At 38.0% G+C, this 19,294-nt stretch overlaps 1 protein-coding gene across 1 annotated transcript in view; it reads left to right on the forward strand.

Annotated features, from left to right (window-relative positions):
* The window catches only part of tmie (transmembrane inner ear), a 110,790-nt gene that overhangs the window by 44,713 nt on the left and 46,783 nt on the right, over nucleotides 1-19,294 (forward strand). Inside the window, exon 2 of the mRNA XM_028803302.2 lies at nucleotides 15,265-15,385. Within this exon, the coding sequence (XP_028659135.2) occupies nucleotides 15,265-15,385 (121 nt within the window). The remainder of the gene's footprint in view (nucleotides 1-15,264; nucleotides 15,386-19,294) is intronic.

Genomic DNA, 19,294 nt, shown 5'->3' on the forward strand with positions numbered 1-19,294 from the left:
ATTCTGAGACTTCGCAGGATCCCCTCAAAGTTGCTGGATGTCTTGGTCGGCCTGTACACTGGTACTGTGAGTGCTGTGCAGAGTGGAGGCAGAACTTCTGCATTTTTCCCAGTTGATTCTGGGGTTCGTCAGGGGTGTGTTCTTGCTCCTACTCTGTTCAATCCGAGTATTGACTGGGTGCCTGGGCAAGGTCATGGGGTCCAGTGGCTGTGGGGCATCTGTTGGCGAAGAAGGATTCACTGACATTGACTTTGCTGACAATGCTGTGATCTTCACGGAGTCAATGGAGGCTCTGATCGGGGCACTTGAGGGACTGAGCGGGCAGTCTGAGTGTCTGGGCTTGCGAGTGTCCTGGATAAAAACCATCAGCAGTGTGTGTCTGCGGAGAGTGTGTCAACCTTGTTGAGAGGTTTACTTACCTCGGGCCGTGACATTCATGTCTCTGGTGACTCTTCCTACGAAGTCAGTAGATGGATTGGGAGAGCATGGGGGGTCATGAGGTTGCTAGAAAGTGGTGTGTGGTGCTCCAGATATCTATGCAAAAGGAGTGCTGGTGCTCCCCGTCTTGCTATATGGTTGTGCAACATGGACACTACCCATTGACCTGAGACAAAGACTGTACTGTGTCTCTTCGCAGAATCCTTGGGTACTGCTGGTCTGACTTTGTGTTGAATGAGCGGTTGCTCATGGAGTCCCGAATGAGGCACAATACCTGAATTGTGAAGAAGTGTCAGTTACGGCACTACAGCGATGTGGCACAATTCCCCCCGAGAGTAATCCAGCTCACAGGATCCAAGGGGACACCCATGTAACACCTGGCTGTGGCAGATAGAGGGTCATTTCCGGAGGGTGGAACTGGACCGCGTGTCTACCTGGGGGGGTTGCCAACCATGATCCTGAGCTATTTCGTTGTGTGGTGGGTGCGGCAATGCATTGTACCAGTACATGTTCCCAACCTGACCTGACCAGTCATCAATGCAGCAACACTCAAAGCATTTCATATGTTGACTAACATTAGCAGCCTTTAACAACATGTAGAGGTCCTGAGAGGTGATAAATAATTCACAACTATGCGTCAGTTAAGTTCTGTAACATCAGATAATCTCTGTTAAACATTCAGATATCAAAACTATTACACACAGTGCTATTCCATAAACTACTAGCTTTTGAGTAGTGGCAATTGATGCAACATTAGCTATCTTACTGGAAGTTAGACAAATTCAGTTTTCTAAAACACACCTGAAAATGCATCACAAACTGCTTCTTCATGCTTTCGTTTTTTTCTGTTCTCTGCTCCTGACTGGTGTTGACTTGAAAACATCTCTCTTCTCATGAATGGAAAATGATCACAATGGGTGACAGTCAACATTATTAATTTTACAATTCATGAAACAGCAATAACCCCAACAGTGTCAAGCTGGGGACCTCCAGAGCTCCGCTCCGTTGAGGAAGTTGTCACTATTATATGATATGCCCAGCGAAACTATGGTTAATTATTAGGGCTGTGAGAGGAGTTATCTAACTCAAGTCAAGTAAACCAAGCGACAAAAATGTGCAATCCAATTGGCTGTGTGGTTTAGCTCCTGAATTTGGGAGGTCTGCAAACCCCCAACAAGCACCCTCACAGCAGTCCTCTGATCACATGCCCCACGTGCACAGCTTGATCTGTGTACAGGAAGGGACAGCGCTGTACAAATGAATGTAAATCCCACGCTACTACATTTCTGAAGGACATTACAACAGTGGAAAAGCAGTATCAGGACAAACGGACTTCATCACTGCTGGCTGACTATTGTTGGACATGGAAATGAGATGCATATGAAAGCTTAGTACAAATGAGAATCAGCAGCAAAACATTTTTAGCTCAATTGAACTAAAGCAATAAGTCAGCGTCATTAAGCAACTGAACACATTAAATTCCATACAAGTTAACTTCACGTTTCTCCAAATTCCTGTATTATACAGCCTGAAATTATATTCATGTTGAATGTCTTGTCATGGGAAAGACACGATACAAATAAAATGTATAATTACTATTATTATTATTATTAATTGTCAAAACTTGTTGTCCAGTGTAATTGTTGAATGGAGCATCTCACAACAGTAATTTAATGAAGTAGTGTTTAATTCAATGATTTAGCATGGCTGCTTCACAGCTTTAGCACAGTATGTTCCAGTCAAGGCCCACTTTCTGCCCATGTGGAGTTTTGCATATTTTCTCTTTGTTCATTTGAGCATTTTTCTGGGTATTCCAGGTAACATGCTGGTTAGGTTTATTAGTGACAGTGTGACAGTGTGAGTGAATGTGTCCATAATGGACTGGCGCAATTACACAGTTACTTCTTGCCTTTTGTGCATTGTTGCCAGAATACAGTAGGTTCCTGCACACCATTCTTGAAATTGAATAAGCATGTTTGTGAATTAATAAATGAATAAACATCTTCATGAATGGTGTGCAAGAAAATAAGTCATCATTGAAAACATTTTTCTTCTAAAGATGTCTATTCTATCCATACAGTTTCTTAAGCAGTTTCTTCAGGACAGAGTCAAGGAGAAGCTGGAGCCTCTCCAGCAAGTGTAGGGCACAAGGCAGGAACCATCGCAGAAAACATGTATTTTTCATTCATAATTTCCAACTCCTATTTTAAATATTCAAAACACAAACGTAAAAAGGATTTTAGAATGTTTGTACATCATTTGTTAAAATTACTTTTTAGCTTGTTGGTGTAATACTTTCTGACTCAAATGTGATAACTATGCCCCTTAATGCCACATGTCTTGCTTGACTTCTTGGTGCCAATCTGCCACACAAGACGCTGTTTATACTTAAAAGCTGTGGTCAGTCAGGCTTGGTGAGAAATCTTACAAATGCACATCTGTTCTGCAGCTTTGTGTGGCTTTATGGGGGATTTAATTAAAGCTTTAATTGTAGCTGAAATGCAAACAAACCCACAAGCAATTGAAGTTTGTAGGTTATGTAATGTATTTTTTCAAGAAAAAAATTCTAATGAAGATGTTTTTTTATTTTAAAAACTAATTCAACAGCTTTAGATTTACTGTTCAATTCATTCCAAACTATTTTTGGTGTTGCACCCTTGACAACTGAGATGCCAGAAACTAATCCACACTACTTATCTGCTTCCCACTCATATAAAAATACCTAAATTGATGGATGATTTTGTTTATGAAATCAATTTTAAATACATTCAAGTTAATTATAAATAAACTGCTTCAAGTGCTGTTTAAAATGTGGAGGAAGCTTACACTAATTATAAGGGTCTGCTAAATTTAAGTGTAGGCTCATGGAGTGTCACAGCCTAACCCAACAGTTCTGAACAGAAAACAGGAACCAGCGCTGGATGGGATCCTCGATAAGACACAGAGCCACACTCACTCACACAGCCAGGCAATGTAGAGGCTGCCATTGACCAAACACACATCATCATAGGGCTGTAACTGGGACAACTGGAGAAAACAAGCGAGATGACCAGCGTAAGGGCCCACTCAACAGTAACAACAACAATATTTATTTCTAAAGCATGTTTTTATATAAGATAAATAGCTCAAAGTTCTCTACAACAAAATACAATTACAAAGGACTGTGAAACACATAGACCTCTGGTCCTCAAATACAGTAAAAGATGGTTCAGTCAGAGGTGGCTGAACATTTCCATTTAGCAAGACAGTTTTGTATTTCACCCTGAAAAAATGTCGGCCTCACAATAATGACACTGGTGATGTAACTTTCTAATCCAGTGCTTGTTTGTCGGCATGCATTTCTCATTTGTTTACATTCTTGGATTCTGAATACTGTATGAGCCTTATTACGGAGTGTTTTGGCACAATCAATGATCAATAAGCGCAATACATACAGTTGATTATGAATTCTGAGCACGAATGTACGTGGATTATCATTTGATGCTTTTGTAGGAACCAAACTTTTATATTACAGTAAACATTTCCTCCTACCAGTAAGATGCTTAGGAGATGGTGCCGCTCTTATTTTCTTCTTATGTTGGTATTCTTTGTCACATCAACAGTTTCGGCAATTTCTGTCTTTTAGTATTCATCCTCTCATTAATTATGAGTGTTCAGATGCAATAAAAAGAGCAAAAACAAATTAAAAAGAATATGGCAAAGCAAATTTAAGTATTTTAAGATATGGCAAACAATGCAAATACTTCTTCATTACATATAAATTCAGTGCCACCCTCCTAGTCAAAATGGAGCCCTAAGCAGAATCTTCTGGGGGAGGGAGGTCCTCCACCCCCTCCCTGAATCAACTAGATTAGTTTTTTCTGATAACAGCTTTAATTTCATAAAAAATAAGCACACATTCCAAATTTAATTATAACTTTTAATCCAACCTGCTATATCCTAACTACAGGGTCACAGGGGTCAGCTGGAGCCAATCCCAGCCAACACAGGGTGCAAGGCAGGAAACAAACCCTGGGCAGGGTGCCAGCCCACCGCAGGGCACACACACACCAAGCACACATTAGGGACAATTTAGGATCGCCAGTCCATCTAACCTGCATGTCTTTGGAGTGTGGAAGGAAACCTACGCAGACACGGGGAGAACATGCAAACTCCACGCTGGGAGGACCCGGAAAGCAAACCCGGGTCTCCTAATTGAGAGGCAGCAGCACTACCCACTGTGCCACCGTGCCGCCCATAACTTTTAATGTCAATTACAAATAGTTTTTTTTAAATAATCAAAAATTGAACATGAAGTTTGGTAGGGGGGGTTAGTGGGGTTCTCCGGTCTCTTTGTTGAATATTGCAACAGCACACCTCTACATTCGTTGAAGGCAAAGCCATCTATGAGGTCATCACAGGACAGCTTCTGTGCAAGGTTTTAGTTGATGAGGATGATAGCCATATGTGTGCTTATATGTTGTTGTGCCATGGATGACCTCGGGTATGTCTTGATGAGCTGAAGTTTTGAAAAACTGCTAACTGGAAGGGTTGTTTGCAATCTGGAGGTTAACCCATAGAATTGGACCTCAAAGGTATTTAAGAGCAATAATATACCAATGGATTTGTTTCCTTTATAAATGAAGGCCTTATTAGTAATAATTATAATAATAATAGTCCAGTGTATTAATGTGCTGTTACTCTGTTACTTGATATAGCCTACAGTATCACTTGTGACATGTGATACAACAACACCACACACAATTTTAATTGTAATACTACTACTACCACAATAATAATAATAAAAACTGCTAATACTACTACTGAAGGTGATCAATAAACTTCCTTAATTAAAAAAAAATACTGGGGCAAAATGAAACTGAATATTTAGAAAACTGTAGAAAACGAGCAAGATGACCAGTGCAAGGGCCCACTCAGCAGTAACAACAACAATATTTATTTCTAAAGCATGTTTTTATACAAGATAAATAACTCAAAGTTCTCTACAACAAAATATAATTACAAAGGACTGTGAAACACAGACCTCTGGTCCTCAAATAAAGATGGTTCAAGTCAGAGCTACCAGAGGTAGCTGAAAATTTCCATTTTGGCAAGATAGTTTAGTTTTCAAAATGAAAAAATAATCGGCCTCACAATGATGACATTGGTGATGTAACTTTCTAATCCAGTGCTTGTTTGTTGGCATGCATTTCTCATTCGTTTACATTTTTGGATTCTGTATCCTGTATGAGTTTTATTCTGGAGTGTTTTATCACAATCAATGATCAATAAGCGCAATATAAACAGTTGATTATGAATTCTGAGCACGAATGTACGTGGAGGATACTGGCGGGGATTATCATTTGATGGTTTTGCAGGGACCAAACTTTTATATTACAGTAAACATTTCAGCCTACCAGTAAGACGCTTAGCAGATGGAGCTGCTCTTATTTTCTTCTTATGTTGGTGTTCTTTGTCACATCAACAGTTTCATAAATTTCCTTCATGCAAGGTTCCAAGCCCCAGTAGTTTGTGAGCACCAGCTGGTTGCTGCACCAAATGTGCTTGACACGGAATGGAAGCCAGAGAGTTGTCATTCTTCTTCTTCCTATCACATAATCAGTTTTTGCTTCACTTTCAGGAGATGTCGCTGCTCCTCTTTTTCTTATCCATATCACCTTCTAGATCAGTTTTCCTATGCAGGTTGCTGTAAGAAAGACCCAAACCCCGATAACTTTATGGAGGTTGCTGACAGTCATCTTTTTGCCTTCACCGGCACATATCATGTCATTAGCTTTTGGTCAAGTTTACAGTGCCAGTGATTCACGATGAATCACATGACAAATGGACACAGCTTTTATAATTCCATATTATACACACATTATATATATATATTATATATATATATATATATATATAATAATTTTAATAATAATTTTTTGCATTTATATAGCGCTTTTCTCACTACTCAAAGCGCTCAGCAATTGCAGGTTAAGGGCCTTGCTTAAGGGCCCAACAGAGCAGAGTCCCTAATGGCATTGACGGGATTCGAACCGGCAACCTTCCGATTGCCAGTGCAGATCTCTAGCCTCAGACACATAATTAAATATAACAAAATACATAAAAGTAACAAAATAAATACATGAACAAAAAACTTTCATAATATAAACAAACAAGTACAATCAATCCCCAACATTTGCATGCTTAACTTTCTCAACTGTCAGAATTTGTGCGATTTTCATTTTAACTTTAGTGTTGGCAACCGCACACATTTGTGGGCTTCATGGCTATGTGAAGTAGAGAAAAGAACAGAGAGGTGCAAGGGAAAAAATGGCAAGATGTGTGCAAGTTTGGGGAGCAGCTAGTATCCAACTAGGCTCTTCACCGGTCTTGTTCACCCTACCATTGCAGCATAAGAAACTGTTATTTTGTCATTTGATTCTGCACAGTTGACAATATGATTCATGATAAAAACGGGCTTACATGATTTTATTGTGTAGCAGAGATTTTCAGTCCTGATGTTCCTTGCGGTTGCAAGTTTTTGTCCCAACAATTTTCAGTCAGTAAGCCATTTATCACCTTTAATAGATGTTCCTGTATACTTTGCTGACCTTTTTTCCATTTCTTGTTTTGCATTCGTAAAGCACAGTGCTGTGAGATTTGAACGCATGTATTCAAAATGAAGACGTATGTGTATGTTTTAAGATAGCTTTAAATGCTTAACTCTTTTTATCCATTTTCTTTTTAATTCACTTTTGCTGTTTTTATTACATTTGAATAAAATGAGAAGTCAAGCAAAACACCACCTTTTACTGGCTAACTGAAAAGATTACAATATGCAAGCTTTTGAGGGAACTCGGGCCCCTTCTTTTTGTTTACTTCTTGCCTGAAGAAGGCGCCTGAATTGCCTCGAAAGCTTGCATATTGTAATCTTTTCAGTTAGCCAGTAAAAGTTGCCGTTTTGCTTGACTTCATTATATTCGAATACTTACAGTTACTGACGGACAGGCCATTATGAATGTGATTATTGGTACATAATGGTTAAATAAACAGAACATTGAAAAATAACAATATATCAAAAGAAATATCAAAGAATTGATTCTCATTTATCTAACACACAATTGTTATTTTCATTCTGTAAAACTTTAGCATAAACTGAAACAACAAAAAACAAAGTAACTGGTAAACAACAGAGTGCTTTATTAAAATTGATTGGAGTGAAATTCTACATCCATATGAACTGAACTGCAGAATGAACTAGAAAGCTCCTGTTTTAAAGGTAAACTCTAGCATTGCATCGGATTTGTAATAGTTCCAGTAGAAGAAAAGCAGAATATTGCACCTATTATTAATCAAGACTATAAAACAGTGCAATCTTCCATTCTACTGACGTCCAGCAGGTAAACGACTCAAGCATAAAGCCAAAACAACAATCCTGATGTCCTGGAGTCCCGAGTACCAGAGTCCAGCTCTCAATCCATTTGGGAATTTGTGGTTGGATTTGAAAAGGGCTGCTCACTCACAATCCCCATTCAACCTGAGCAGTATTGCAAAGAAGAATGGGAGTCATTTCAGAGTCCAGGGGCCTCATGTATAAACGGTGCATATGCACAAAAATGCCATGCACATTTCCATAGTAGCTTCAACCCTGGTGTATGCAAGTTCTCCGCTCGGTTTTGCAAACTGGCGGTACCCAGCGTCAAAGCCGTGCTACTGTTCCTGTGTGGTTACCCTTTCTTTTTTAGATCCACATCCCTGGCGCAGCTTTATAAATACAGTTTAATGCATCTGATTGTAATTAACCTGCAACAATATAATGGTCCACAAAATGGTCAAACTATTCTAAATACCATAGCTGTTTTAGCGTTGTTACTTTCAATGCACCTTCTTCTCCTTTCAGCTGCTCCAGTTAGGGGTTGCCACAGCAGATCATCTTTTTCCATATTACTCTCACTGCACCACTCGGAGTATTTATATCACTGTATCCGAGTGTAGAATCACAGCTGTACAGCGGCTGATCGGAAAGAGAATTATCGGTATACAGCATCAAGTACATGCTGCCTCAGCCATTCGCTATTTGAACTGCTCTCATCTGACAAACGCTTCAGAGCCTTTCCTGTACTGACCTTGCGGTTCAGAAACAGTTTCATCCCAAGAACTCTAAATGCACTCAATCAGTCCATCAAATGTTCCTTGTAGAACTGTTTGTACTTATAAGTACAATTATCTCACTGTAAACTTGCACTACAGTTATAATATTGCACAACCTTAGCCACTTTATAAAGCGTGTATTTACATCATAATTTTTAAGATGAAATGCAGCAAAAATATGTTTATTATATTATACAGATAAAATTTTAACTTAAATTTAAATAATCTATATTGTTAATAAATAAACAAACAAACATGAGGACACAGTGTCGCAGCACTAGCAAGGAGCTGTCGCTCCATTCACAGATTGTTCCTGCCTCACGCTGTATTCTTGCTGGGACTGGCGCAACACTGGATGGATAGAATAATTTAACATGTGCTGCGAAGATATTTCAATGTTTAAAAGTTTTCAAGAATCGGCATTCTAAGCTTAGTACATTTGAAAGACAGTACTGCTACAATAAATTATTTCATTGAAGATCGCGCATGGCGCAGCAAGCATCTTGTGGGAGACATAAACAATCACTGCGCCACCGTGTTCCCATGTTTAATAACATGCTTTAACTCCTATCATTATGAAAATGATATCACGTATACATCTCAGTATTTTAATTATTCAGAGAGCTCTAATATCACAAATGTCATGGATTCTGTTTCCTGTCGGAGGGAGAGAAAGCCTGGAAGCACGTAGTGATTCACACACATAGAGCACATAGAAGATCAAATACAAAACAAAGAATTTAACGTGCTACTTTAGTTACAATGGAATTTGAGAAACTAGTGGACTTAAATGATTTTAAGATGAAGTTTATGATGTTCTACATTAATGGCAAAATAAACTACGTGATTAAAGCGGAAATTTGCAGATTAAAGTTGACATATTGTGCTTTTTCCCCACTGTGTGCCTATTTTTTTTTCTCTGTACCCTAATAAGCTTTCATATGACACTGAGATGGTGGGCTACGACTCGCTTTTTCATGGCGACTTTGATATGTGACAACTTCTATTTATTTCGGGCACTGTGCGACTTTGTGAATTGACCTTTTGAGTTTCTCCTACACTCTGTCACTCGATCAACTTCCTTTTGTTGTTTATACCACTGTTTATAGTATGTTTTTCCTTGCCTCCACTTGGTATTCGCTGAAATTCTTCTATTTCCCCCCGTGATTTTGCCATTGCCTTTTCACAGAACGCTGCCCTTAAGGGCTATTTATATTGATTTGCATATTCAAAGAGGCATATTTCTGGGAGGAGTTGGGGCGGGACAGCAGGCTCATGCACGTGCGTTACTTTTCACGCTGACTGGGATTTATGTAGCAGAAGAACGTGAAAGTTGGCGTTCGCACAGATTTATGCATCTGGATTTTTTGTGCATACGAACATTTCCGCTTTTGTGCTTATGCCATGTTATAGTGTGAGTTCTACGCATGGCATTATATATGACGCCCCAGATGTGTAACAGTTGAGATCTATCCTTACAGACTCAAGACTGTCATGGCGGCCAAAGATGCTTCTATGAAATAGTGAGTGCAGGAGGTGAATATTTATCTAATCAATTATATGTTTTAGATTTTTAATTAATTTAGACCACTTTGCAGAGTATTTTTCTTCTGATCAATGGTAAAAAAGCCTAATTTAAATCCGCTGAGATTTGAAGTTGTATAATAATAAATTGTGAAAACTTCAAAGTAGGCACTGTACATTCCCAGTTGGGTAACTAGAATTACTGAAGTACTTACTAATCCTAATACGTAGGCAGTTTCACTTTATGGACTTTGATATCTCCAGAGAAATAACTCATTTACTATTCTTTAAGCATACAAGTCTTAATAAAATCACGGATTGGATTGGACTTTAGGGACTTACAAAACTCGACAATGGTTTTTTTTGAAGAAATAAGTGGACAGGACTGGCGAGCTTTGTTGGGCTGAATGGCCTGTTCTTGTCTAGATTGTACTAATGTTCTGACGAAATAACTGGATCACGATGTATAAGTGCTATTTGTAATCCAGAGGTACCGGACAACTTTTAAAGGGAATGAATGCTATCTCAAGACTCTTTTAGTTACCTTATCCTAAATCTGAATACACTCGGCTGCAAGATGTCACAGTATCACCTACAAGCATATACTCGAGCTTACGGAGACCAAATCAAAGTGGTTGTGTCTCATCCACTTATGGAATGACCTGGCACCAGTAACAGCCCAGAAGATCCTCATGCCACACATTGAGTTGTGTTCTGGTGATGCATCCTTGTCTCCAAACTAAAGAATGCAATTTAATGAGCAAGACCCAGACAGAGAGAGAAACTCATAAAAGTGGCTGTCTCTCCAATGTTCAGCATCCTTTGTTACTGTAATATTAAAGTGCAGGCAAGTAGCTGATGTAAAATATATCATGAAATAAACCCAGTGAGAAATCTTGATATGGGACTGGAGAAATAAAGAAACACTGTGCATTATTGGAAGTTAGATCAAATGCACAGCTGCAAGGAGAAACATATGAGAATCTGTAGGCTGTAAATAAATGCACAAGAAATATGTTGTATTTTCCATTAGTAATACCCACCAAATTTATGGTGGACTGCAATTTGTGATGACAGAACCATAATGACAAGGAACTTTGTATTACAAAAGTCAGCTCAACCTAACACAGCATTACAGCAAATTCTGAATAACAGTAGTAAATTATCTGTAATAGAATAGATAGATACTTTATTAATCCCAAGGGGAAATTCACAAAATAGTACGTTATTCATCATTTATATATGGCTGCCATTCAAATTTGCTATCAACTTTCTAGTTTTTTTTTGTATTTATCCCAGATGAGAACTATATTTAGCGCCATTTGTCTTTACTACATTTGTAGCTAATATCCTCTGACTGGTACTGGATTTTGAGTAATGGGAATGAGCAAAGGCTGAGGGTGTGAAAAGAATTGAAAACATAAAAACATTAAACTCAGTTGACGAATATCAAGTGGAGAACAATTCAGAAGTCCTGTTAGAGGCAAAGAAAACAATGAGACAACAACAAGCTCTGATGTCAAAGAGAGGGAAAACGTCACTTAGCAAAAGTGGGAGAAAGGTGGTATGGTCTTTTTCTTTCTTAGCTTTCATGAATATAATAAAACCAAATTCACTCACAATGTTTCTGCTACTGGCTGATTCTCCAATCATGGCAAATATCTATTTAAAATTTCAAAGGTGGTGGATTGTACTCTGTAAATAATTCAACAGCAGGATCACACTATTTTTTTGCAGCCGTATAGTTGTGTTTGTTCTCTTGCACAATATCATTTTTTTTTCTTTTCACAGAATTAGGTAAAAATGTCCTCGTCAGCAGGGTATGCCAATTGTAAAATGTACTTAGGAAAAAGAAAATAATTGTAAGTGCTTGAAAAATGCATTCAAAAATCAATAGCAAGCAGAATTTGATCTTCTGGTTTAGATGGATGGTGGGGTAATAATTTGTTCTTTTATCCTTAGCCACAACAGCTGCTTGAAAGGTATGTTTAAACAAATTTTTCATCAAGTTTTTTATTTCTTACACAGCAGTAAAGGGAGGTAAAGGATGACAGTGCTAAATACAGCGAGGGCTCCCTTCTGTAAGCCTGGTAATCAACAATAATTATGGGAGATGTACGTTGTGCGTGATTTCATTCCTCTTTTATAATCACTTAATAACAAAAATCAACTAAAGGAACTTGGCATTAATCAGAAGTCACTTGTCAAGTCCTTCTTTTGATTAAATAGTTATGGAAAAAGCTCTCTTTAAATTGTTGTCTGTCTTTCCAGAAATGTCAAGGTCTCTTCTTTTGATACAATTCCTTTTTTTTGCTTTCATGTTTTCATCATAGATTTAACACACAGTAGCAGAAAATGAATGAATGCTTGCCAAAATAAATTTAAAAAAATAACACTTTTCCTTTCTTCATTTAAATGATTAACAAATTTAAAAATGTGCAATACTGCATGTGAAGCTACCATTGTTCCATAAGAAGGTGTATGCTAAGAACATTAAAGAAAGGCAGAGTGTTCATTGATCCATCATGCCTCAAATCACAACACAGATGGTGCAAAATAACAAAAATAAAAAATTACACTGATGCTTTTCAAAAATCATGCCTTGGGTTGAAATAGTGATTGTTACTGAAAATAGTGATGTTACTTATTTATGATGACCTGTCTTGTAAATTGCTTTGGATTAAAGAATCTGCTAAGCAAATAAATGTAAGTGATGGGGAGTCTCATAAAGCAGCCAGCATATAGTGCAGTTCAAACAGTCCTTGATGGGTTCTTGTCTGATCATTTAATTCCAGTAGAGATCAGCAGAGCTTACCCACATCCTAAGCTTTCCTCTAGAAGAGAAAATGGCCACTTTGGTGTCACTAACCACTGCACATGATGCTACCCACCCCAACATGCCATTATGTTTGGCTGCCTCTAATCCAAGGAAAGAATGGGAAAATCATTGATGATAGATTAAAAAAAACAACAACATGAAAGCAGTTTTAAATGACTGAAATGCCTACCGTCTTTGATAAACACACACATAAGAACATAACTTTTTCTTTAGGCATGCTCTGCAATACTAATTACTCTGTTATCACCTAATTCTATTGAACCATAATATTTGAGGAGTCTACTAGTGCTACCTTAGCTCTTACTCCTGAATCATCATTTTCAGTCCTTATATCCAGATACAGTTTAGCTAGAATACATTTTGGCATTAAAAATGCATCATTGGCATTATGGCCAGATCTACAATCAGGGTGACTCGGAAGCACACCCTGAGGTCCTATTTGCAAACTGCTTAATAACAGGAAAAGTCCAACTATTCACCGACAGTTCAGACACTTAGATCAATCCCTGATATACAGGTTACAGTTGGTCCAGAATGCTGCCACTCGCTTTCTGGTTGGGGCAAGAAAGTCTGATTCAGTTTCTCCAATATTAGCTTCTTTACACTGGCTTCCTGTCTGTTTTTAAATTGATTTTAAAATCTTGTTGCTAGTTTTTAAATCTTTACATGGGCTTGCTCTTGCCTATTTATCTGAATTGTGTGCTTTACACCAACCATCTAGAGTGCTTAGATCTTCTGGTCAGTTGTCTCTTGTTGTCCCTCGCACCAAGTGTAAGACTAAGGGGGACAGGGCTTTTGCAGCTGCTGCTCCTCGCCTGTGGAACTCTTTACCTCATCATATAAAGGAGTCGTCTACAATTGAACTGTTCAAAACAAGATTACAGACTCATTTCTATTCACTTGCTTTCTGTGACCTTCAGTAATACTGATGGTTTCCTCATTTTGATTATGTAATCTTACTTCTATTTATTATTCATTTTTTTATGTTAATTATGTTAATTGTATGTTTTTTCTTCTTTTATTGTGAAGCACTTTGGCCACAGCATTCCTATGTTGTTTTAAATGTGCTATCTAAATAAATTGATATTGACATTGCTTTCCAGCACACACATTACCCCACTTCAGTCCATACGATTCTAAACCTAACTAGTCAGATAAAAAGCTTTTAAATGAAAAATACGAGTTCTGGTTGGGTGATATGGGTGGGGTTCGATCAGAGCAGGTGTCTAATAGGTCACTTTTATTAGATTGCACATTTACTTTGTTACCTTACCACAAAAAAGAAAAAGTTCACAAGGGCAGCCATTCAAAATGCTCAATTACTGTGCATATCACTTTTTTGCCACAAGATGGTATAAGCTTTTTTAGAAGGGTTTTATTGATATTCATTAACTGTGATACCAGAAGAAGGTTGATTTCCCGAAAGTGTGATATTCACGTTGTATGTGTGTGTGCCAAGTGAGAGTATCATATCAGCTGGGGTTCATGCCCGGCGGGGATGCCCAGGAGGAGGGCTTGTGCCTCCTCCAGAACATGAGGGGGCAACCACCCTGGTTGCTTTGGGGGCCTCCGCCAGGGGGCGCCCCAATGCCTTGGGAGCCCTGGACCTCAGCACTTCCGCCACACCCGGAAGTGCGGAGAGGGAAGAGGTGCAGGGACACCCGGAGTCCTTCCGGTTGCGCAGCCGGCACTTCCGCCACACAGGGGAGTGTCGACGGAAGAGCGTCGGGAAGCACCTGGAGCCCATCCGGGGGTGTATAAAAGGGGCCGCCTCTCTCCATTCAATGGCAAGAGTCGAGTGGAAGTGGACGAAGCTCGGTGGAGAGAGACCAGAGACTGTGAAGGCATTGTGTTGTGTGGCCAGGACTGAAGGGGTGATTGGTGCTGCGGCACTGGGTATTGTGCACTTTAAGTACTGTAAATATTGTAAATAAACGTGTGTGTGGTGAAACCATCATGTCTACCTGTCTGTGTCCGGGCTATTCCCCACAATATATATATATTATATACACACACACACACACACACGCACACACACACATGTATATATACAGCAAAATATCTAAATAATGTACAATGAAAAGCTGAGGAAACCTTGTAATTTTCATAACTGCCGCTTGAAGAGACTTTCCTAATCTTCTGGCATGAAAACCACAAGGCTGCAGGTTCAAATTCAAATGCTGACACCCAAGTGTAGAAGGGCTCTTGAAATATAGGAATGTTTGAATTAGAGATGTCCTGTTACAATAACAATGCTTAGGACAAGAAAGATGTAATAATAAGTAAATTATATGAATACTGTTTGCTAAGTGTACTTCTTTCTATATTTTCAGTATGCAACTACAAGTCCTCCAAGGAAGAAACCGGACCCTGTTACATCAGAAACAGTAGTTTTCTGGGGACTGCGGTTATGGCAAGTCATAGGAGTTTTTTCAATGTTCGTTCTGGCAGTTAGTAAGTCTTTTTTTTTTTTTTAATTGCATTAACCTTTTGGTTGGATAATCTTGCTACTGAGTAGCATTTGTAGAAAACACTACAGTGGATTCAGAAAGTGTTGAGAGCTCTATCACTTTCTGTATATTTTATTGCATTGTAGATTTAAATTGAAACATAAATCTGCCACTCCCATTTCACAATTATTGAGGTCACTGTGCTCCTGGAAACATTCAAAGCTTAGGAGTTTCCTATCATTCCCCTTATCCATGTTTCATCACAGTTTGATTGTGGTGGTCTACAGAGAATACCTTAGACATCAAGACTTGGTTTGTCCAGACATGCAGTGTGAACTGTGGGACCTTATATACTCAGGTGTGTGCCTTTCTAAACGATGTCCAATCAATTCAATTTGCCACAGGCAGACTCCAATCAAGTTCTAGATGCTTCTCAAGGGTAATTAAAGCAAACAGGATGCACTTGAACACAATTTGGAGTACCGCAGCAAAGTGTCTGAATACATCTATGAATGAGAGATTTCAGGTTTTTGATTTTCATTAAATTTGCAAACCTTTCTGAAAATATTTTTTTTACCTTGACATTATGAATTACTGATGGGCAAAAGTGGCAGATGTATACATTTAAAATAAAATCTACAGCACAACAAAGTGTGTAGAAAGTGAAGGGTGCTGAATACGTTATGTATCCACAGTACATTATCTTTGTTAGAAAGTGTTTTTTTGTGCTACAAAAAGGAACTTTTTAGGATGAAATTGCAAAACCATGACAGAAAAACACTACAGATTCAAAGAGATGGAGAAAATATATGCAGGAATAGAAAGGAGCCATGGGCTGTTTGAAAAGTGAAACAGAAGACAGATCTCCTCACTTACGAGTAAGGAACTTTAAAGAAACAAAGAGCCCAGCTGGCTTCAGTGACACCAGGAAAAGTCTTTAGCTGAACTCTAAAGCTGAGATTTTAAAATGGACAATTTTGTAACACCAACTCCTTTTTAATGTCATGTTTCTTCTGTGTTGCCCAGGATTTGCAAAAAGTAAAATAAATTGGAAAGGAAACCTTATGACAATAAATAAATAGCCTGTTAAAATAGCTGAAAATGAATAGTTTAGAACAGTGCTTCCCAAACTCGGTTCTGGGGTCCCACTGTGGCAGAAGGTTTTTGTTCCAACCAGCTTCATCATCAGTGACGACACCTGATAACACTGATCTCATTTAATTTGCTGGTATGTTTTTTCTCTTATTCTACATTCAGAAAACACAGCAGTATGATTTTTATATTTATATGACATTCAGAAATATTTCTGCTTTTGATCTACATTTAAATGCTTAACTCTCTTTTGTTGATTTCATTATATTTTGCCCTTTCTCTGTGCTGTTTCCCCCTTCTTTGTATCTTTTTAATGACAATTAAAAACGAGCAGAGCAGACACCCAGGCAAACAACACTGAAACATCAAATGCTGCAAGTGCTTTAGCGTCAGACCCACTAATTAGTAAATAATGGATTCATTAAACAATTAGAACACCTGAAAAAGTGGAATGAAAATCAAGATTCAAATATTGTTAAAGCGAAAAAAAAAACATTATTCCCATATAACTGCTTGGTACATTTTAATATATATATTTTACCAAACTTAGTTTTCTAATTTCTATATTGTTCCCAAAACACAAAACTTGGGAAATAACACATCACTTAATTAGCCCAGGAGTCCAATTAAAAACAGAAGCTGGTTGGAACAAAAACCTGCAGCCACAGGGGGGCCCCAGGACTGATTTTGCGAAGCACTGGTTTAGAAGATGACCTTACAAGTTATTAAAATGTATGCCTTCAATAATTAATTTAATATTATTTACAATAAATTTATTTCTTAAGTGAGCAGCCAGGTCATATGGTGAGCCAAAATAACAGAATACTTTCATAAATATATTACACATAATTAAGTATTCTATGAACATAGAATTCTACATCAGCTCATAAAGGAGCTCTCAATTTTTTATTCTTCATTTTTTAAAACATTTTATTGAATTTACTAAAAGCAAGTAACCTTCCATGCAAGCAAGTCAAACTTGACGAAACTAAGTTCAAATCAACCCCCAGCGCATGAGAAGGTGAGCTAGGCCAACAGAGAGAGTAAAAATAAATGGGGAGAAAATCCTTTTCCTCAATATAAATGCTTATTCTAAAATGTTATTGATTAGATCCTGCTGGTTTTAAAAAAAGTTTTGAACAGATCCTCTAAGTGAGAATTTTATTTTTTCCAATTTCAAATAGTATATAACATCACTTAACCACTAACTCAAAAGAGGTGGGTTAGGATTCTTCCAGTTGAGTAAGATAAGTCTACGTGCCAATAGTGTAGTAATAGTGATTACAGTTTGTTTGTCCTTCTCCATTTTAAGCCCATCTGGGAGTCCACCGAACATAGTTATTAATGGATTAGGAGGGATTGTGATACCAAGACTGTCTAAAAAGCATTTTTTGTCCAGAATGATGTTAATTTGGTACACACCCAAAACATGTTGCCCAGTGAGGCTGGAGCTCGATTGCAATGTTCGCAGGTTGGATCTTACCCTGGAAACATTTCAGGCAATTTTAAACAAGAGAAATGTGCTCGATTAAAGATTTTAAGTTAAATAATTGTATGCTTTGCGTATATGGAGCTCAAGTGAATTCTGTACATGGCAGCCTTCCACTCTTTTTCTGAAATGTTGAGTAAGAGATCCTTTTCCGAAATGTTGATTAAGAGATCCTTTTCCCACTGTGCTCTGGGATCTTTGAAAGGGAGGGACTTTAATTTTTTTTTTTATATATATATTATAGAAATGCTGTCTGAGCCCTCAAGACTGATCAGTATTTCTTCCGGAATAGAAGTAGGTGGGAGGTGAGGAAAATTGGGCAGATTTTGTTTAGCAAAGTTTCTAAATTCTTAATCTTACAAATGTGCCCCTCATATGGTGTACATTAAATGTCTAACCTCATTCATCCCAGGCTCTTTGTCGCATGTCAATGTCAATGATTGACATGGCTGCCATTATCATTCATTTCATCAAGTACCCAAATCTAGAAAAAATTAAGGGTAACTGAACAATCTGGTGGAGACGACATATTTATATGATATTTGGTTACTGAGCAATACAAGTTTAAAATGTTTTGTTCTTCTTGAATGACCCTATTATGGTGCAAGTGGGTGATCTACACAATATGCTGTACCTAAATAGACCACAAATCTTTAACAAAAACTATAAGATGGCTGCAGACACTTTCTTTGGATACACACAGAAGCCTCCATTGAATATTTATTATACATTACTGAAGCATCTGGAACTTCAGTGACCTGACCACCTTGATAATTCTGCCAAGGATGATTACAGTAGCCCCAGATCCCGGTAATCTTGAAATGGAATAAGGAGGCTCAGGAAAAGGATGGGTGGGAGATTCATATTTAAGTGCTTCAGGACTTATTACATCAGGTATCTGAAAATAAACAGAGAAAAAGAACAAGAAAAACAGTTGGGATTCCAGCTGGTGAAAATCCCATTTAATATCATTTTTTTTGTGCAGCTAAAATGGGTATAAGCACAGTGCTGGCAGTTACAATGGAACATTTCTTCTTGATTCCTTCTTTGAGACTGTATCTTCACACTTCTAGGTTTTCTGGTGATGAAATGAGAGTCATTGTTACAGCTCTTCTTTCAGGTTACTGGAGGGAACAGACACATCACGCTTCAGTTTTTTTCCCCTTTTTCTTTATGTATTCTCTTTAAATTACTTCCCAGAAGGGTAGTAGAATTGTCACTCTCTTGACATGTGGCATAATCCATTCTCACTATTATCAACTGACTTATCTAGTCAATGTCAGAAGACCATCCATGATTATCTATCTGATCATGGAGAAAGAAGAATAAGCA

This window comes from Erpetoichthys calabaricus, chromosome 6 (genome assembly GCF_900747795.2).
Source record: "Erpetoichthys calabaricus chromosome 6, fErpCal1.3, whole genome shotgun sequence".
Classification (NCBI taxonomy): domain Eukaryota; kingdom Metazoa; phylum Chordata; class Cladistia; order Polypteriformes; family Polypteridae; genus Erpetoichthys; species Erpetoichthys calabaricus.